At 39.4% G+C, this 21529-nt stretch overlaps 2 protein-coding genes across 3 annotated transcripts; one reads left to right on the top strand and one right to left on the bottom strand.

Moving 5' to 3' along the window:
- The first annotated feature begins 402 nt into the window (after window positions 1-402).
- pcsk7 (proprotein convertase subtilisin/kexin type 7) lies at window positions 403-10919 on the top strand. Its single transcript, XM_079555471.1, has 17 exons — window positions 403-498; window positions 1143-1423; window positions 1609-1845; window positions 1929-2063; window positions 2221-2386; window positions 2466-2556; window positions 2838-2892; window positions 2980-3118; window positions 3196-3296; window positions 5017-5184; window positions 5353-5457; window positions 5539-5641; window positions 7708-7864; window positions 8033-8127; window positions 8204-8309; window positions 8449-8566; window positions 9440-10919. The coding sequence occupies exons 2-17, from the start codon at window positions 1202-1204 to the stop codon at window positions 9710-9712; spliced, it is 2271 nt and encodes a 756-aa protein (XP_079411597.1). The 5' UTR covers window positions 403-498; window positions 1143-1201; the 3' UTR covers window positions 9713-10919.
- Window positions 10920-12448: 1529 nt separating this feature from the next.
- On the bottom strand, window positions 12449-20107 carry tagln (transgelin). Of its 2 annotated transcripts, XM_079555624.1 has the most exons (5): window positions 19846-20107; window positions 14137-14325; window positions 13856-14027; window positions 13433-13535; window positions 12450-13187 (listed from the first exon to the last, which is right to left on the bottom strand). In XM_079555624.1, exons 2-5 carry the CDS (start codon window positions 14314-14316, stop codon window positions 13049-13051), a joined length of 594 nt encoding a protein of 197 aa, XP_079411750.1. In that variant the 5' UTR covers window positions 14317-14325; window positions 19846-20107; the 3' UTR covers window positions 12450-13048. The 2 variants fall into 2 exon arrangements, with proteins under 2 accessions (XP_079411751.1, XP_079411750.1); XM_079555625.1 differs by lacking the exon at window positions 19846-20107 and having other exon boundaries at window positions 12449-13187.
- Between the last annotated feature and the right edge of the window lie 1422 nt (window positions 20108-21529).

Here is a 21529-nt window from a genome sequence, read left to right as displayed (position 1 = left end):
GCGAAGAACGAGCTTCTATCAGTATCCTGTTGAGCAAATGCTAATGCACAAAACTTGTAAAGCTGCGATCATCTGAGACTAAACAAATGGTTGCCATAGCAACACAATAAAAAAATAAAAAAAATCCCAATCCCAATTCATATTGTTAGAGCATGTATGCAAAATAAATGAGTGCAAAATAACTTGTTTAACAAAATATCTAGCAAACAATAAAAACTGCAGTGTAGAAATTCGAGATTTCATAATTACAAGCAATATCATGATTATAATAGTCCTAGTTTTGTATAAATTAACACGGGAGTGACTAGAACGGTAATAAAAAATATTATCTTTATCTTTCTTGATTATTAATTTTGTGAACGATTTCGACCAAAGCTTTGCGCATGCGTATTAGATTATGACGTAGTGCTTATGTTCTGGTTTCACGGAAATGACAAGTTCAGCTTTACTCAAACAATATCCGCAGGAATTTATTAAAATATCGCCTTTACTTCAAAGGTAACACACTATCTACGGTCACAGTTTTATTTGGAACGATTTTATCAAATGTATGAAAAATTCGAACTGCCATGTTTTACGATGATTAGCCTACTTTTTCCTAGCCACACGCTAGCTCTAATAATCATCATGCCACCCCAATGTTGTTGTGAGTTGTTCTTTTATGCTTTTGAACAAAGGCACATGTATTAACATTCATCACTGAACCTTTTATGATAATCCAACATTTGTTCGTCTTGGGTTTGTTAATCATTACAGAAAACAGCCAAATTTGGTAATTGAAAATACTTGGCATCAGACGATCCATTTATTATGTTGTTAACACATTTTTGCTAATGTTGTAAAACCACAAGTAGAGTTTGTGCTTCACTGTGGTATTTTCAGTCACCGGGTCTCGTTAAACTGTTAAATCTTAGTCATTAGATTCACCCTGGTGCTAATCTGTCATACACTGGCCACAGCTATGTGAGCAGGGCAGAGGATCATTTTTATACAAGTCAAAAGGAGAGTTTATGTTTTCTGTATGTTGTGGTCACATTATTTGATGAGCAGGGGTAATTTGATTATTCTTGTTGCGGGAATTTTCTGTTATAATGGGTAGAATACGCCGATTTTTATTATCTTTTCTTCTTGTCGTTATTTAGGTTGGTGATCCAATGAGGAAGCCTTGTTTGGTGTACCCCATCTGTTGCCCTTGGGTGCCATGGCAACATCATACTTTATCCCATTTCTTCTCCTGGTCTTTGTGTCTTCTGTTACCCTATTATTTATAGCCCTCCTTCCGTTCGCGTCACCATCTTACTCCTTCTCGCTTTCCTCTACTTTGCCTTGGCCACCCCCCTCCTGTGGACCTGGTCATTCCTGGGCAGTGAAGGTCCAAAATGAGGACAGCAACTCTGAAGATTTGGGTTTGATTGCTGATAAGGTACCGTAATTCACTTGAGCTCACTATAAATGTTATGGTTCGAAATGCTTGCTTGTAAAATACCAAAATATGATTAGTTGTGTGAAATAATTGCTCTGAAACTTTGCTCAGATTTCCAGATTTTGGAGCTTTGTTCATCAAGTTTGTATATTTATACCTATTGATTTGTTCATTATCTTACACAGGTAGCCGAGCAGGCGGGTTTGGAAAATCAAGGGCAGATCGGACAGTTGGAGGGCCACTTCCTGCTGTGTTCACTCAGACCTGGATCTGGAGTTGGATTTTGGAGAAAAAGTGCGGAGCCAGGAGATGTGCTGGCAGCTCACCCACACGTCCTGTGGTACTCCAAGGACAGAGTGCTCATTCGCTCCAAAAGATCTGTGGCCTTTAACGACCCACGATATCCTCAACAGTGGCATCTGGTTAATACATATAATAACATTATACATAAAAAAAAGAAGGTGATGTATACATATTTATTTTGTTCTATTTTTCTTAATCACAGCACAATGATGTCAATAGAGGCATGGACATAAATGTGACGGGACTATGGGAAAGAAACATCACTGGACATGGCATCACTGTGGTTGTCGTTGACGATGGAGTGGAGCACACGCATCAAGACATACAGCCCAACTATGTATTAGACAATTAAATCAGTTAACATACAACATTTACTTGATGCTACATGTTGAATAACCATCAGACTAACCATAACATCTGAATGCAATTTCATTGTACAATTGTACGATGACAAATAAAGCACTTACTTACTTGGTTATTTTCTGTTTCCTCAGAGTCCTGAAGGCAGCTACGACCTGAACTCAAATGACCCTGACCCCATGCCCCACCCAGATGCCCACAGTGACAACCATCATGGGACCAGGTGCGCTGGGGAGATCGCTGCTGTGCCCAACAATAGCTTCTGTGCTGTGGGAGTGGCCTACGGCAGTAAAGTGGCAGGTAAAAAAAAGGATTGTGTGTCAAACCGCACCCAGGTGTAATCTTATGATAGGTACAAATATTGTTTTTGTTTGTTTAGGAATTCGAGTCCTGGATGGTCCACTGACAGACAGTCTAGAGGCAATAGCTTTCAATAAACACTATCAAGTCAATGACATCTACAGCTGCAGGTAAGCAAGTATAGTATTGTTTACCGTGTTTGTCACAGCCTTTGAAAGTGATATGTTACTATTGTACATGTAATTTCTCTATAATGCACATAAAAGGTGCAAAACATAACTTTATTATTTGGCTGTGTGAAAAGCAATTGAAATCTAGTTAATATCCCCCAATATTAACCAATATTCCCCCGTTTACTTTTTAAAGAATGAAATATTTGAGATTTAGATTCTAAATGAAGGGTTTTTTATAGTTGCATATAAATTGTGTGCCTGTTTATGTTCTCTTCTAGTTGGGGTCCAGATGATGATGGCCACACTGTTGATGGACCACATCCTCTTGGAAAGGTAGGCACTGCTCATGTGGACCTGTAGAGGGCAGTAGAGTTCTAATGATAATGTACATGTTCATAATGTTAACATTTTTACATATAGGCAGCACTGCAGCATGGGGTCATAGCAGGCAGACGTGGTTTTGGCAGCATCTTTGTTGTTGCTAGTGGCAACGGAGGCCAGTACAACGACAACTGCAACTATGATGGTTATGCCAACTCCATTTACACGATAACAATAGGTAGGATATGATGAGTGCCTATAGGTACAACATTTATGCCACAGTTTATTGATGCTTTGCTCTTGTACTTGTTGAAGGAGCTGTGGATGAAAAGGGCAGGATGCCATTCTACGCTGAGGAGTGTGCATCAATGCTGGCTGTTACTTTTAGCAGCGGAGGAAACCGGCTGAGAAGCATTGTAAGTTAGATATAAATCATTTTATTCTGGTCAGATGTAATTTACATTCTCTTAAGTATATTCCTTCAACATAACTTATACTATACAGTGTTTTTCAACTACTGTGCACTAGTCTGCCATGAGATATTGTCTGGTGTGCCGTGGGAAATTATCCAGGTCCACTTAGTGGGTGTAAAAATATTTTTTGAAAACAAATAGATTATAACATGCAAATAATGTGCCATTGTCAAGTCTCTGTGCTGTCTAGTGACTGGCAGAGTAACCATGTAAAACTCTTCCATATCAGTAAGTGGCCGCAGGCAGCTAATTTCTTTGAGACAAGAGAATTAGTGATGCATGGAGGCAACATGTGGCGGTGACAGAGGCATTGTGGCGAGACTATACAGTGTTCCTTTTCAAGACACTTTGATGAGAACCACTTTATATTGTGAATATAGGCTACAGAGTTACATTTTTTTTTACATTTTCTGATAGTGGAGTGCCTTTTGATTTCTTTCTATGAAAAAATGTGCCTTGGCTCAAAAATGGTTGAGAAGAAAAAACTGACTGGTAAGTCTATAACAAAATATTTTGTCACACAGAGTACAGTATTATATACAAAACAACATGGGGGTCATGGTCATTTATCAAGGCAGATGCTAAATAGCGAGAGGAAAAAAGCATAAAGCTATATGTGGACATGTTGCACCTAATTTACCATTTGAAATTGCCTGTATTGCAGTATTAGACCCCAAATCTGATATGTAAATGAGAAGATGCTGCATTACTTAAAAAAAAATAACTGTGCTGCTTATCCACTTTTGCACATGAGCAAATGCTTGGTAAATGACTCCCCTATGTTCTAAAAAAGATAAGTGTGTACATGAAACGTATGCGATTACCTCCAAGTCAAAAATAATAATAATACAAATAAGATTGATGAAAGGACTAACCCTAACTCTGCTGACATGATATTCCTGGATTATAAGGTTTGAAAAGAGCTGCCTCCACATGAAAAAGTCCAGATGTTATTTTAATCTTTAACAGTGATGGATGTTGACAGGACAAATTGGCCTAGTCAAAGCCACTGACCTCTCTTAGCTGATGTTGGGGGTGGCGCCATAGAAACCAAACCCTACTCAAACATGTTATTAATCTCAGCATGATTAGCCTTTGAACAAAAACCTATACACAACTGCAATATAATACACCCTAGAGAGAGCAGAAGTATCACCGGGCTGTCTTAAAAATGTTTAAACATATTACAGTTACAATTTATTTCTGCTCGTAAAATATCACCAATACATGACTAATTAAATAGGGGCCATATACTATATCTTCAATACTTTTCTGGTGGCATATATGTGTGTGTTTCTATTGCTTTCATATTGTATGAACAAATGGATTAATCCACATAGTCGGGCATTGTTTTTAGAAATCTCATTGTGGACATTTAGAAGTGGCCTAAGGTTTGTGTATAGTCGGTTTCCATCTGTGTAGTAGCTGTAAGCCTCTGTCAGAGCTGGACAGCTGTGCGCTCAAATGTTGTCGGAGTGTAAACATAAAGTCTGGGAATCCTCCCTGATCCCCGTCTACTGTCCACTCTATTCATCGGGTCATATTTTACATCACGTGAGCAATAGTTTTGGAAATGGAATTGAATATAAAAAAGCCACTCTGTAGACTGTGTGTTTGAGATTTGTCTGTGTGTGTATTCATGATGTAATATCCCGTGTTATAGGTGACTTCAGACTGGTCAATGCAGCGCGGCACTGGCTGTACTGAGGGCCACACCGGGACCTCGGCCGCGGCGCCTCTCGCTGCCGGGATGGTGGCTCTGATGCTTCAGGTCCGACCCTGCCTCACTTGGAGAGACGTACAGCACATCATCGCCTTCACCGCAACCAAGGTACAATCACACAAGGCATGAGCTAACCATTCACAAAAATGAATTGAATATACAGTATAATAGGTTGAAATGGATTCTGTGTAATACACAGTGAAGTGTTTCAGCTTTTCAGTACTATTTTATTTTTGCCTGATTTAAATGTTGAAATCTCGCTTGTACCTCACACAGTGTGACAGCAGCGCAGACTGGAGAGTGAATGGGGCAGGTTTCCATCACAGCCATCAGCACGGCTTTGGTCTCCTCAACGCCTGGAGACTCGTGAACGCTGCAAAGGTCTTTTGTTCTTACTTTGAACTGTCTTAATATGCTGCTTTTTGCAATTCAGAGAACTCATATTTTCTGTGTGTGTTGTAGGTCTGGGAGTCAGTGCCTTTCCTTTTGTCTTATCAAAGCCCACTGATACAAGAGTCTGTGTCTATTGAGACATATCCTGATGAACTCATTCGCACATGGAATGGTAACTACCACTACTTTAGATGCTTTATCTTATGCAAACAAAGAAGTAGCATGACCTATGCTATTATGACTTATTCCTATGTCCTTTTTTTCATTCTTTAAAAAAACCTACACACGTACCCTGAAGCATGTATAAAGATTCCAAAAGGGCACAACTGCTGCACGGTTGAGAGTAATAGCTGCAATGTCTGTAGTTTTCCTCTGGGTACTCTGGTTTCCCCTTCCACTAAAAAGTCACAATAGATCCCCTGGAAATGAGATTCCTAATCCCAGTGGGACTTTCCAAATTAAATAAAGGAGAAATAAATAAAAGTATGGGTCTGAATAGTTACGTTAACTTATACCATTTCTATTCAGAGTAGGGGATCACTGTGTAGGTCTTTTTCAGTCAATAAAAGAGAAATGTATGTGATTTAGTATGTGACCGCTACATAATAAAATGGAATTTAAAGCAATCTGAAAACCTTCTGAAGCCACCGAATAAGCATAGAATATAGCACATAGAAACCAATCATTACAAATGGGAAGAAAACCAAATCTCGTACATCCGTCTTCCCTGTAGTCTTTCACTCTCTCGACAGCTGTTTGCAGAGTTTATGCACTCCCCTGTCCCCTCCCCGCTCACGTCTCCCTCTGCCTCTCCATATTTGGCAATCTTCTCCAGTTTGTGAGGCTTGGCACACAATTTGAATCACTTTTTGAGATTTGCAACACCTTCAGATTTTTTAAATTCCTCTACATTTTGACTTCCTGTGTATACATAACCTCATGCGTTTTTCCTCTGTTGACTTTGATGCCTAAATTCATTGCAGTGTAAACATCTGAACTCTTCTCTTTTGTTTTGAAATTCTTTTTTCATTCTTTTCCTTGAGGTTTTTATCAGAATAGCACAAAACAATTGACTTGCCTCCAGAATACAGATTTCCAGGAATCTGCTTCTTATTTTATAGCCTTGTTGAGTTTTTGAGATTTTCCAGACACTTGAACTTGACATTTAACTCAAACAAAGGGAGAAAGACAGTTTAAACCAAAGTGACTTACAAAAATACTTGGGCTGTAAATCTCAATAAATGTACATTTGTCAAGTCCTCGTCTTGTGTGCGCAGACTGCCGGCTTAATGTTTTAATGTTTTTTTTCTCTGGGGGGCCACAATAATAGTGTGGAAGAAAATGTTGTTTCAAAATTAAAGTTCTGTTTTGGTGAAATCATAGGTTTAGATTAGTTTTTGTTTTATGTTTTTCTTGGTTTTACTGTAGTGTTTCTCCTTTTGAGCATTTGTAGTTTTTCGTTTTAGATATTTGTTCAGAAAAACAAAAACACATTATTGATCCTGGGATCTGTAGTACTCTGCCACACCACTTTGTATTTGCACATAGGAAATAGCTGAACTGTTACTTCTTACTCTTCGTCTAACAGCTTTCACCTAGCAGTGAAGTGGCAGTGGTTCAGTGACAGCTTTCGCCCACCAGTACAAATGTTGACAGTTAGATCGCAGGTCCTGCAAAACATTTCCTCCACCTTCCCTCCACTGTCCGTGTGCGCTCGTGTACTGATAAGATTGTGTTTGTGAATGTGAATCCTTTAGATTGATCATTGTAACCAATGGAAACCTTGATCCATCAAATCTCTTTCCTATATTTACTTTATTTGTACTTCATTCTTGACTTCTTGCACCCTTTGCCTACACAATGCACATACATGCGTCTTACCATATGTAAACCCTCTTCAGTCTTCACAACATCTCAGCCCCTCACTTCTCCTCCTCTGTTTACACAAGTGCCGCTCTCGTCCCCACCCTGCCCCGAGGAGTGTTCATCCCTAAATGGTCAGGGAGCACCACGGCTCATTAGTGCCTGTGACCCAGGAGAGAGACGGGATTAAATGTTTGGTTATAGAATGAAACTGAAAGGGGAGAACTGATGAAGAGAGTAATTTTAAATGAAGTGCTTTAGTTTAGTCACGGCCTTTTCCATGTTAGATTACACACTTCTTCTGCATTACACTACCTGTCAAATCGTGATGATCCCAGTAATACATATTAAGCATAATTAATTTGTCTCCCATAGTTACGGCAGATGACCTTAAAGATTCGGGAATGCAGACACTGGAGCATGTGGCTGTTACCGTGACGATCACCCATCCCTGCCGTGGCAATGTGGAGCTCGTCCTGGTGTGTCCCAGCGGCATGGCGTCAGTGATCGGAGCCCGCCGTGCAATTGACAGGTAAACAGGGGGCAGAGGACGGCCCCTGATTATTAGTAATAGGACAACTCCCATTGTGTCCTCATTTCACACAGTTGGTAATCAATGTAAATGAAGTGAATTCAGTTTAGTCGGGGTAAAATGTGTTTTTGCGTAGTGTTAATTATGTTTTTTTCTGTCTTTGTTCAGGGACACAGGAGGCTACCAGGACTGGACCTTCTCCACTGTTCGCTGTTGGGGCGAAAAAGCTGAAGGACAATATAAGCTCAGGATCTCTGACCACAGTAAGTTTCTGCAAGGTTTGATTAGTTTCACATCTGAATATCTGTTTGTCACATGGTTCATGTTTGTTTCCTGAAGAAGAGCCGCAGTTACAGAAATGTGCTGACCCAGGAGTCCTTAAGCAGTGGAAACTCAGTCTGTACGGCTCCTCTATGACGTACATAGAGGTCAAAGACAGGCAGAGGTAATGACTCTTCACAACCTTTCGCGATTTTATTTCTCCAGAAGTCACAATATAAACTCAGCACATTATTGGAAAACAACGTATTAGCCTGTTAAATATTGGGATTTTTAAACTATACCAACTTTGTTGTTTGTTTCAGGTTGGTAAAGGATGCGATGAGTGGCAAATACTTGGACGACAGTTTTTCTCTGCCATGCCCTCCAGGCCTGGACGTCCCTCCGGAGATAGTCAGCCCCTTCACCTCCAACAGCCTCAGGGTAAAGCTCTTTGTTTTAACATAAGTGCACTTCAAAGGTGCTACACTTTTGGACTTTTGATATTTGACATGTTTTGCAGTGAAGTCAAGTTGAGCGCCCAAATCCAGTGTGTTTAATGAGAGGAAAAAGCGGAGAAAAAAAAAGGGGGGACTATTGCGTAATATGGACGCATTAACGACCTCACATTTGTATCTGCCGCTTTTTGGAAATGATTGATAAGCTAAGAAGACTGTGAATATCTGAACATTTATCCCACACTGGGATGTTTTTGTGAAGTATGTTCTGACTTGGCTCCAGCATCAATAGCAGCAGCTGCGTAAGAATGTACAAGCAACAGTGTTATGTAATTTTAATGTAGTGCAGTAACCTTAATAAATGTTTCTTCTGTACATGAGTCTCGGCCCCATGTCAGACTCATAAACCACTGGGCTCAAACATTTAACTCCTGGAGCTTCCCAGTCCTGATCTAAATCAATTCTTTTTCTCTGTCTCGTACTTGTAAATTGATTTCTGCTTAAGACACTGATACTTTGTGTCTGTGTTGTGGTTTTACAAGCATTCTTGTTATAAGACGCATTGACAGAAACACTTGTGCAAATCAACGTTACTTTAGGATCATGTCAGGGTTTATCACAGCCTTTATCCAGTGGGCGAGGTCTTGAATACCTTTCAGTGCTGTGCGCCAAGTACCCCCAACTTGATTTACACGGGAAAATAAAACATCAATAAGAAAGTGGTTCGACCTTTTCATGAATCTGATCCACTAGAAACACTGGGCTAGGATAAAGCTTTGCATGTGCTTATGCTGAAGTTAAAATGGAAAAGATCTCATTCTAAAACGTCAACTAAATTGCTCTGTGCTTTTGTCGCTAGTTCCTGTTGCTCCTTGGCTGCTTCGCCCTCTTCTGGTCGATCTACCTCACCCTTGAAGTGATGCTGGCCCATGTGGATTTCAGGGGGCTGCTGCATTTTGGGCCAAGGAGGCGGAGCAGAGCCAGGGGGCGAAGGTCACGCCAGGAGCGGGACGGGCCTGAGGTGCTGGTGGTGGCAACGGGACAGGAGCGGGAGTCCGGGGAGGAACTACAGACCGTGCTGGACTCTGACAGCAATGTGCCACTTTTAAATGGAGCGCGAGTGGATACATAGGAGAATAAATGCTCTTTATCAATATGTTTACATGCAGATTCAAGTCGACATGTGTGTAATTCAATATTCAGTTGGAATCTTTAATAATTATATAAAACGCCCACATCCATATTATTTACAATTCTGAACAATAGGGCTATTTAAGAAGGGAATCAAGTTTCTGACCAAAGTGCAGCCTTGGTTGATTTATTGTCCCTCAAAAGTTTCTGAATGTAGTATGTGCACTATTAACTTAAGAGATGAGACGTTTATATCAATGACTCAAATTGTAAGACTATCATAACAAGCCTAAATGCTCTCAAATCTTGACAGTTTAGTGGCAACATTTTGACAATTCAGTTATTATCAACATAGTCAATATGCCGAAAGAGATTTTTAATGCTCAAGTCAGTATTTTGGACTCATCAGACAATGTTTTTTGTTTTGTTTCTGAAAAACAGACCTTTTTTTATTGGCATAGACTCAGCTTCAAATCACACTTGATTCTATTGCCATGTAACTATTATTTCTGGGAAATGTTAAGGACTTTTCTATACAGTATCTTAACTATGAATGTGACGCAGTCCTTTTCTTTTGGACTGCACTTAGACCTTACTTCTAGCCCAGCCAGTAAATTCTTTCACAAAAACCAAGTAAACCTACTCAGTGTCTGTGCCTCTCAGACTGTAAACCCACACTGTGCTGGACTTTTCTACTAGTGGCCTTTTGGAACAATCTCCTGCTTCCCTCATGAGCCCTGTTTTATTCCCCATGCATTTTCCTCAATCTCAGGCTTTTAACATCGATGTTACATCATGTTAGGTATAAAAATATAGTGGCGTATTTGATACTCTTTTAGCCAGTGTCGAATAGGCAAAGAAAGCAACAGTCTGCAGTATTATGTTAGTACTGAAACGTATTTCACAGTTACAACCACGTTACGCGCAGGGAAGGGTTGCTTCGTGGATTTTTGAGTAATACTATAAGTTATACTGTAGCTATATTCATCGGGGTCCAAGTGTCTCCAAACTCCAGTTGCAAAAGCACTGGTCAGAGGGAAAGCTTTAAAAAGTCAAAGTCCATCAGTGCTTGTTTGCATGTGCTGCATATTCGGCTTCATAGGTGGGACTTGAAAAGACATGACATTTCTTTGGTCTATAACACTGATTGACGAAGCTGTAGTTATGCAGTATTATGGGAGGATTTTGAGTATTACATACCGTGGTGAAAAATGCAGTAAACATGGAAATGTTTAAAAAAAAAAAAAAGTTAAAGCCCTTTTAAACTTTAAATTGTGGAAAATTGTCCACCATGCTCTTTCATTTCTTGCCATTGTCAATGATCCAGTCTTTTCTTTGGTGGCTTGATTGGTTTCCATATACTGCATTTTGCTTCTGTTCACTTCTAAAGCCTGGGGTCAATACAGAGTTTTATAGAACAAAAGAAGCGTGTACATTTGGGTAATGCAACTGTTAAAGTGCAATGTGCTGTGCAAATTTTAGGATGGTCTTCCATAAAGTGCCCTAAAGGTGGAGGAAGTAGTGGGTTCTAGTTTTAAAAGGCACGTCCTCTCTCAGATGCGACTCTCTTTTTTGGAGCTTTTTCTGTTGGTATTTGGCAAACTACTGAACAAAAACTTGAAGTGAGGTTTATAGTTTGGGATTTATGTATTTTAAAGTGTAATATATAGAGTACATACATAGTATGAACATTTGTATAAAGTGCTTTTAAGAGGTCTAATTTTTTATTGTAAATGTGTTTGGGCTGAAGATGGCTGCTGTGTTTTGCTGTGCAAGTCACAGGTGAATGGGAATAAAAAACATGGATGGTTGGATTATTATTGATTTCCTCATTTATGAAAATGTTAAAGCATCAGATGATTCTGTACATTTTAAACTTTGAAATGAAAGGTTCACATTTACAGATTCATATTATTCCTGTCCCGGCCTTTTCGATTTAAGAAAAGTTGTCAGTCTTCAAATATAACGAGTTTAATCTTCCATCTTGATGTTACATAGCCACATTGACATACTTAAAAGACTTCCTCAGCACCGCTTATAATAAGTGACTGGTGAAACTTTTAGAATTGATGATACTGATGACATAATGAATAAACTGCATGTTAGCTGTACATACTAACATAATATAAATGTGCTGCTGTTTCAGAATTGTTCACTTCACTAATGTTCAAGATTAACAGTTTAAAACATCTATGCAATATAAATGCACTGTAGACATTTTAGTAAGTGCATGACTCAGGTTTTTATATTTTCTAATTTTCGCTTAGTTTAAATTAATAGCATATCTGAGTTAAGTGTTAATCATGGTTTGACACCAGTAAAGTGGCATCTTTATGAAGAAATTTATATTTTTTACATTTTATGCAATAAAATGTTGTGACACAGAAAGTGGGAGATCCATAAAGTTCTGTCACAGTCCAGTTCACTTAGATGAATACTTCCTGGATGAATGAAAGCCTTCTGTTACTGTGATTGCACGGCCATATCACTAACTACCCAAGGATCAATAAAAAACATCACAACAATATTTAAAACCACAGAAAACTTGGAAAAAGTTTTAGCTAAATCTTAACAGAACCATGTTCATAAGCTATGACCTTGTGGAAAACCTCGTCTGATGTGTCATGTGCTCTTTGAATACTACTTTGGTTTCTACAATGGCTGCTATTATTTGCTTTAATGCTATATTGACATATTTGGCAACAACATTTTCACAAGTCATCATTTATTAAGAAAATTTACAAAAACAGCGCTTAAACAGAATGCAGAGTTAACAGGGTGTTGTATGAATTTATATTGCACAAATCAATGCTTTAATCTTGGGTAAAATTTATAGGCTGTATATAATTGTTGCGCACAGACTGAAGAATTAATAAACTTCATACTTGGAGTTACTTGTACAATACCTTAACACAAATAATGAAATAGTGCTTGCTCATGTTAGCCTTAGTGGGACACCATTTTGATAGCATTTTGTGCTCAGGGTTAAGACTGCATATGCTTAGATATGTGCAAATGACATTGCAGTGCAAGCTTTATCACGTAATAATCATGTTCACACTGACTAAATGCATTATGTAATGTTTGCTTCCATCTGTTTTGATTGTTGCAAGTAACAATTGGAGTAGATTAGCTTCAAATTGTTGCTTTCAGTTAATATAAAACATTTAGATGAACATTATGTTACACAGTGCGTTTAGTTAAAGTAAACCTTTTATTTGTAATAGGGACAATGTCTTAATTTTAAAGATAAACTAGACTGATAGAATTGCACCGGATGGACGTGTTTACAGGCGAAATTAGACTGGCGGAGGTTTGCGTAGGCATAGGTTTGGTCTTAGAGGATCTGCCTTGGCCGTCCGTAGCTCATGCCCTCCTGTGACGCTCCTTTATTGGACCCCATCTGTAATCCAATCACATTCTTCCCCGCCTTAATTTGCTCATCGCTGAAGTCACGCTTGTTCTCCTGGGCTTTCCTGCAAAGCAATGGTACAGTATATGAAAATATGACCCCTTTTTGATTTCTGTAATTGTGCATAGCCTTAGACTTGGTGCCAGTTTTTGTTTCATGTAAACAGGCTCAGTACTAAAATCAAGCATAAACATCTGCATTTTTAGCTGCACTTGACCACAATATTAACACTAACACCTACAAACAACCTATTAAAATGTCATTATATAGACTTAACATGTATTGTTAATATGAGAATATAAGACTCACTTAAAGAACCAGCTGGGGTCTCCCTTGTATGTGCCCTCTTCTTTGGTGACGGCCAAACTGCCTAAAGCTGACAGAGTCCTCTGCACAGCAGCAAGGTCTTTACCTGAAACCCAAAGCACATGGAAATAAGGATGTACACACAGTCAAGTATCAAACTTATAACGAAAAGTGAGATCAGTCCTGTCCACAAACAGGTCCATTCATTTGCAAACACATGTACAAACGTTTGTCTCTCCAATTTGCCTCTATTTTCATTGCTCCCACACAAGATAATATAAAATAGAAGAAATAGTGTATGGGTATGCTGTTTTGCTACATGGTGAGTGACTGCTGACACAGAGGTTGTCTTGGTCTGATTTTGGATTAGTTGATTTCTCTTTTGAAGCCCCATTTCCCCTTGAGTTATAAAGTAACATATTTTACCTTCCCAGAGGTCAACGGTCTGAAACATGTCAGTTTTGGTGACTCCGTATTTCTCGGCCGCATTGAGGAACTGAGAGATCTGCTCCATCTGTTTGAAGGCCATAGTTGAGCTTGCAATCTTCTTCACGGGTTTGTCTCCAGGAAACAGACTGTTGATCATTTCACACAACACCTAAGACACACAAGAGCGATGAGTTGCAATGTGCGATTTGTAAATTCATTCCAACTCACAATAATTTTCCAGATATGGCATATTGTGACTCAGTTGAATTTGTACTCACGCATCCATCCCTGAGCCAGGTCTGAAAGCCCGTCTTGCCCGGTTCGGGTTTGCCCACATCGGCCCCACACTGTCGCGAGATCCACTCCACCAGAATCTGCTCGAGCTCCAGGTCGTACTTACTGTCGATCTTGTCCTGCACCTGCTTGCTCAAGCCGTAAGAGGGGCCCTTGTTTGCCATTCCGGCTCCCTGAGAGGTGAGAGAGAGAGACTTTAGCTTTGTCGACTGTGGGGATATACTGTAGTAGGTATTTATCTTCTGTGCCATGAGCTAGTCATTTACCAGCAAAAACAGCAGTACTCAGAGTACTTCTCAAGAGTAACTTTATAAAGTAACTATCCATCATAGAGTTAGGGTGGTATTATTACAGAGAGATTTATACTTCATATTATTTTGAAATCAAGACTCAATCCCAAAAGATATTTTCACATTTGGTAGTGATGTTCTGTAGTAAAAATAAATCCGGCTTTTTACATTCAATTACTCAAGTAGTCAGTTCTAACTCTGAAGTAAAAAAAAATTACTCTTACTTGACTAAATATTTTCTCTACTCTATCCACCTGTTATCAGCTTTTAAACCAGTCACTAAAATGGACAATACCCCAATTGGGAAACACTTCTGCTACGTTTACGCTCCACTCAAGGCTACTGCATAAAAAAATCTCCATATCTGGCTCTCTTGATTGTCACGACTAAATGACATATTCTGGACATTATGTAGGTTGTGTTCTTTTCAATGAAGTGCAAAAAAAAAGCCAAGGATACAGTAGAAAGAGTCGACATTAATAGAACAGAGAAAATGACATTATGAATCCTTTGACACTGACAGTTTTTTTCATGTGATGACAACCAAGCAAGCAAATGTGTCCATTTTGAAACATTTTAGACTTTGCAGAGCAACTACAGTGCATTTCTGACTAATACGACAAGACTTAACCTAAATCCAATATGCTCAATCTTCTGCCACCAAGCTAAATGCAACATGCAGCTTCCTTTCATGCATTGCACCAAAAGCAAACAAGCTCTATTACTTTTTTTGAGCCTGAAGCATTGTGGTTCCCTTTGCACCCCATGTACAGAATAACCTTATAAAATCCAGACTTTGTGATCCCAGCTACAGCCACTAACACATTTTTCCCATCCGCGCTCTCTCATTCATCACCCTGTGTCTGTCAGCGCCTAAGTCATTGCCAGCTTTTTTTTCTCTATTATTGCATTTATGTTTGCAGTCGAGCCCCAGCCAAAGGCAAAACCCGTATCACAGTGCTGTCTGCACCATACAACCTTTGCAGCCATCTCGATGTCTTCAACTTCCTGTTCCTAGAGGAGGTCAAATGTGAAAGGTTAAACCCAGGTGTGTCCTTGAGGCCCTCTTATGTCCTCTGCTCTACCATGGTTCTGCATTCGGCGCAAACACCAGTATGCGGTCGATTTTCCCACTAAAAAACTAAAAGAGTTGAAAAGGCAGGACCATGGAAAGAGTTATTGGTCTAAAAAAGCGGCACCTCCTAAACAGTTTTGTTTGGTAAAATATTAAAACACTTCACTGAAGCATCCATCCAACAAGCTTAACCTGTGGGCTGTCGCATCTTCCCAGATACCACAGCTCCATTTAGTTCAATCATCCTGTGTTTATCTTTGTAGTCTAACATGATCAATTTCCTTTGAGGGCGACTGAAGGAGACCTTGGGGATAGAATAGGCACTCAAAAAAATAATAACAGAACAGGAAGAGAGGTTTGAGTTATCAATTGTGATGAAAGCTGAAAATAAGTTTTAAATTCAAGTATTCAAGTGTCTGAATGCAGAGGACAGTCTCTAGTGTTTGGTTTAGATGCTAGATCTTAGTTTTAACTCCTCTCCAGACTGGGGGAGGGGAGCAGGCCCTTTTTTGACATTCACTCTTTCCAACTGTGTTTAAATCCTGTATAACAAAAAACACAATCACCCAAAATATCACGTTTTACTAATTGCATTATTGTACTCTAGTGATCACTGGTCACAGACCGTAACCACGGGTCTCTATTTAACATTGCTTGCACTGCCTCGGGTGCTTTTCCAAAATGCCACGAAACCACCACCTCGCACTTAAATACCAGCACAAATTAACTTCCTGCATTGGCTTTCTGTCTGCCTCTGCTCTCTCCTTCGGTCTTGTTATTCCATGCGTCACCAGGATAATCATTATTACATGGTGTTTTTGTCTCTGGAATGCCAATCCCTTTTTTTCCCTCCATCTGGCCCGTAAACCATTATTTTGCGACCGCAGATTCACTTTTTTTAAAGTTGGAAAGTGATGCCCTGAACTCTTATGCACTCAGTGGCCTTCTGCAGGCGATATAGCATCTCTCCATGTACATATCACACTGTATTTTTAGAGGTTATCCTATTCCCCGATCGGTGCAGCAGGATTTATGTATATCCCGGGACCTTTTGTTGGGTTTGGGACCGGGCCTGGATCAAATAAGTCAGGATTACGTCAAACAGGCCTCAGAGCTGTCTGTCTGGAAGCTTAGTCCAGGACTTGATATATGTAAACAGAACGGTAAGAGTATGGAAAATAGCCTGACATATTGAAAAGGGGACATATAACGTTACAATGTGAGAAGTGAATCGTGCAAGTATGAACAAAATGAAAAGTCCTCCAAAAATCCTTTAAGTCACTCAGTGATAAATAAAATATACACCAGATGCTCTTCCTGACAAGCTGTAGTCCTTTCCACTTGCTTGCATTGGAATAGAACACAAATCCATATCCCATTTGCTTTAGTTGCATTGGTGATACAGTCTTTCTATTTGCCAACCTGTCAATGTTTTTTTTGGGAGGGAAATGTATCTTCTCTTTGCCAGTGTGCTTTCTTCCCATTAGTCTGTTTTCATTCCTCCTTTTTTTAATCTACAAACATTTATCAAACTAAACCCTGTCCAAAGTAGTAAACTATCAAAGTGGTGCTGACCTTCTCCTGCAGACTCTGCCATGTCTAAATCGTTCCACCAGATGCTATCTCACAATTACTGAATTGCATTACTTTCAAACATTTGACCTTTATTTAACCAGGAAAGTCCCCTTGATACTAAGAATCGTTTTAACAGGGAGTTAGCACCACAAGGCTCTAATGTACATGTTTTAGGTGAAACCTTTGGTTGCGACACTATCCGCGCAGTATTTGAATGGACAAAGTCATTCTCTTTAAACTGAAGCCCAAGGATTATCAAGATGACCAGGAAGTAGTGAAATGTACCATTTGTTTTATGGGGCTTCCGATGCCTATATTCTCTCTATTGTTTTCAGGTAATTACAAACTCTAGATGAGATTTAAATACTTTGCACCGATTTGTTCTTCTGAACCTCACTAAACCTTCCATACCTCTCTGTTAAGTTCACATAAATCCCCAATCCGTGCTAAAAATTGTATCCCACGGTCATGACTTCATCAGTCTCCATTTGTCTCAATGGGCTGTGTTTTGCGTCTGTTGTGTTATCGCCATGGTAAAGACTCCTTGAGTGCCAGAACAGGAAGCAGGAGTCAGGCTGCGGTGGGTGTGGCGGCCTGCACTGGGCTGGCCTCATGCTAGTTTGCCTGGGATAGACTTGACCATTACATAATCAACTGTATGGGGAAGTCACATAGGGCTGGGTCAATATTGAAAAGGCTGAGCTGTTGAGTAAGTTCTATGGCTTACTGTGTATGTACATGCACATAATACCTGCCCATTTTACACAAATGGTTACTTAAAATATGTTTTTTTTTCCCCACTCAGTTTTAGTGATTTTTTTCTTCTTCTTTTTTTTAAGGAGCAATCAGCAATGTAATAACCACATACCAAACACCATTTTTAATGAGAATACTCATGTATGTAATAATATACTATTAGAATAGTATTTGGTACTTTCCATCATTAAAGTGATAGTCTGTAAGTTTAAATGTTTTACAAATGTAATTTTGTAAAACTGACCACCTGGGTCTGAAATTTGAGGTAACAAGAGTAATATATAAAAAAAAAAAATCTAAAGTAACATTTTCTAACCTAATCACAAACCCCGGGATACCACTTTGACTAATGAGATGAGCTTTTCCAGTGAACCAACCTATCAGGTCCAATCAGGCAGGGATGGGGAGGGAGCTTGATTGTTTAGTTTTGAAAATTCAATTCCTGCTCTCCTCATTTTCCAAACTAGGGGCAGCGTTTTGGTCCAAGAAGGGAGGTATTTCATTGTTCACTTTAAAAAATTCCTCCATCTCTCCTCACTGCAAACTTCAATGCAATCACTAGACTATCACTTTAAGTAGCTACAACATAGCTGAGTAGCCTTCGTCATCAAAGAAGGCTATAGGAGAGAGAAATGGGAATGCCAAGTTCTCAGGTGGGCTGGACTGTTGAGTTTAACAATGTACTTCCAACACAAAACCAGCCACCATTAGAATTTGCAACCCCTGGTCAAATCAATTCTTAACAAACCCAGGAAGTGATGTGATTTTTTTTTTTCTTCACATGGGATTTCTGACCAAGACACCTAAAATGATAAACTCTTTTGTTTATAGCTACTTACATGTTTGGTTTGTTTATTCTAGATGTATATAGTGTTAAAAGAAATGACTACTGTACGTGGACACTCATTGGGCTCTCTGTTGCCAGGCTGTTGCTATGCTGTGACATCACCCTCTATTGTGGAGCTGATCACAATAAGCCTGAAAAAGAGAAGGTCTCTCTTTTCAGGCTGCTTTAAAAAAAGAGGGTTGCACATTAATTTACAGCAAAGTAATTACATGGTAATAGGATGGATATAGCGTGGTAACTGGGAATAACCTTTTTTTTTTTACAGCTTCCATATTGCAGCCAAGAAATACAGACCAAGTTTCCTTGTAACTCTCTCTTTACACTAGGTTAGTCAAATTAACCATTACCATGAAATAAATGAGGTGTGTGTCCTTGTTATTACCATGTGATTAGACTGTAATTACACTTTTTTTCACTTTTATAATTTATCTTTTGCCATGCTATTGCTGTGCTGTTAACTTGCAAAGTGCTACCAGAAAGAGAATGTTTTATCCTGGTCTGACTAATGTACCGTATCGTGTTTTTCATCTGTTTTATGACCCGCGCAGAGGGAGGCCAGTTGCTCGAAGATCTACGATGTCTCAGTTGCCAGATTTCGAATAAGACCTTTTTGTACTTGTTGCCAAACTATGTCAAACTTCACTGCTGCCAAATCCTTTACTTGCGGGCATGGTTAATGCGCACGAATGCCGAAATGAAATCCCTAAAAGACAGCTTGCTATGGTTAATTTGAATGCCTATAAACTTCAGCGTTCACAATTGTATTTCAAACCTTTGGCCAGATGCGGGAGACTTGCAGCACTGACCTGGAGTGCGATTTGACTATGTAAATCCAAAACAGCTACTGCATTGACTGTGCACTGTCAAGACAATTTCCTGTGACATGTAACTTAATTTGAATGTCTATAAACTAAGCGTGTCTAATTATTGCAGCATGTGTGCTCTGGGAAGATATCTTAATTTTACGGCATTAGACAAAAAATATAGTTTGCCCTAAGAAAATTAATACATATATTTTATCCATTTTGAGTGATGTATTTGTAAAGTACAATCTCTTCGCTACAAGACTTTATACAGTAGGAGGAGTAGGATATAAGTAAGTAAATTCTAAAACATCCCCACAAATGATACAGATTGATGTTATACTCACGGTTTGTAGATATAGGACTTCAGTGCTATAGGTGCAGACTGATGCTGGACTGAGAGCTGGTCTATGCCTGGCAGGAACCTCCCTCTTAACACCACCGCCTTAAAAAGTCCAGATCGGAGCACGATGACTTCACTCAGGATCCTAGGAGGCAGACAGGGAGGGAGGGACCGAGAAGATACGGCACAGTGGTAGCTGGAAAATAGGAAACTACAGCCTTAAATGGACATGCCCTTTCTGCAGCTCTCTCCCTCTCTCTCCCCTGTGCATGTGTGTTTAGCGACTCCGTGCAGTTAAAAGCCTTATTTGGGTAGGGCCAGTTGAGATAGTGTGCGGCAGCCCAGTTGTGTTGGTGTGGTGAGAGGGAATTCTCCAAATAGTTTTCAGGGAGCTGTAACATTGCGAGGCTGCGTAGAGAGGCGGTCTGTGGAGGTAGAGGAGACAGACAGACAGAGAAATCATTATTCATTCACAAAAGTCCATGTATGTCCCGGGCTGGAAGGAGACAGCATTGTGTTGAAGTGCTCGCAGTCTGCTGCTGTGACCCTAACATTTAGCTGCATACTGAATCTGGGGAAAGCATTTGCAAAGTTTTCTCTAGAAATAAATACCTAAAATATATCTGCTATACAAATCTATGAACTATGAAAGTAAATTAGGACCCAAATCTAAGGGATTACAATGGGAACAGAAAAAGGAAATTTAGTATGAGACTACACAGATTGGAAGCAGGTCTGCCTAAAGCAAAACCAGGACACAGGACTAAACCAAACCAGAGTACGGGACCAAATCCAGGACGACGTTTCTAAACATATCAGGGAACAAAAATGCCGCAGTTCACCCAGAAGCTCACATATGACGATTGGTAACACTTTTACAGCTTGTGACCATAAAAAGTGAACAAATTGGATGATGTAATTAATACCACATAAAGTGCATAAAAGATCCCCCAAAAGCACCGGGGTCGTAAAGAACGGCAATGACTGTTAGAATAAAGAAACACTGTGATTTAACAGAGGAAAACCTTGGTATACGTATGTGTTGCTGGCTGTGGAAAAATGCATGCAGTTCACCGTACATACTTTTCACACCTTTCTGGGGTTCGTATTTGTGGTTAAAGTTGCCCAGACCTCAATGGAAAGTAGTAGGTACAGAATGCAGATTGTACATCGAATGTGCTGCATGTTAAGCTTAACTTCAGCTGTTTTAGATTTAGGCTTTTGGATTAAAATATACCTAACTTTACAGACAGCTCAAGCAATGACTGTACACATTACCAACAGGTAAATGGTCCAAAGTGTGATCATTACTGACAGAATTGTGCCACCAGCGCTTCTAAAATGACACCACCAGCTCATTTTAAACAGGACTCACACAGAGAAAACAGTTATAGATGGATTTATTGAACTGAACCTGGTTTTGATTGTCACATCAATGATTTAAGAAAAAAACCTTAAATAAAAGTAAAAAAAAAAAAAAAATCCAGTTAAACAAAGTGCGATGCGATTATTCATTTGCAAAACTAAAATACATTTTAATTGAACGTATGCCTAGTGAAAGTGGCACTAGTCAAATTCAAGATGTTATAAGACTTAAGGTACATGTGAAAGCTTAGAGCCTGCTCCAATTAAAAAAAAAAAAAAAAACTCATAGAGAGTAGATATAGTGTGTCTAATAAAATATCAGC

The sequence above is a fragment of the Gobius niger genome (genome assembly GCF_951799975.1).
Source record: "Gobius niger genome assembly, chromosome: 1".
Classification (NCBI taxonomy): domain Eukaryota; kingdom Metazoa; phylum Chordata; class Actinopteri; order Gobiiformes; family Gobiidae; genus Gobius; species Gobius niger.
The sequence above is the reverse complement of the archived record's forward strand: the minus strand, read 5'-3'. Positions and strand labels throughout refer to the sequence as shown.

Bases quoted from the DNA above. Each gene is read 5' to 3' on its own strand.
- pcsk7 (XM_079555471.1), top strand. From the start codon at position 1,202: ATGGCAACATCATACTTTATCCCATTTCTTCTCCTGGTCTTTGTGTCT. The intron at 2,064-2,220 runs GTATTAGACAAT...CTGTTTCCTCAG, and splicing joins AAGACATACAGCCCAACTAT to AGTCCTGAAGGCAGCTACGA. The intron at 3,119-3,195 runs GTAGGATATGAT...TACTTGTTGAAG, and splicing joins CATTTACACGATAACAATAG to GAGCTGTGGATGAAAAGGGC.
- tagln (XM_079555624.1), bottom strand. From the start codon at position 14,316: ATGGCAAACAAGGGCCCCTCTTACGGCTTGAGCAAGCAGGTGCAGGAC. The intron at 14,028-14,136 runs GTGAGTACAAAT...TGTGTGTCTTAG, and splicing joins CCTGGCTCAGGGATGGATGC to GTGTTGTGTGAAATGATCAA. The intron at 13,536-13,855 runs GTAAAATATGTT...TTTGGGTTTCAG, and splicing joins GACCGTTGACCTCTGGGAAG to GTAAAGACCTTGCTGCTGTG.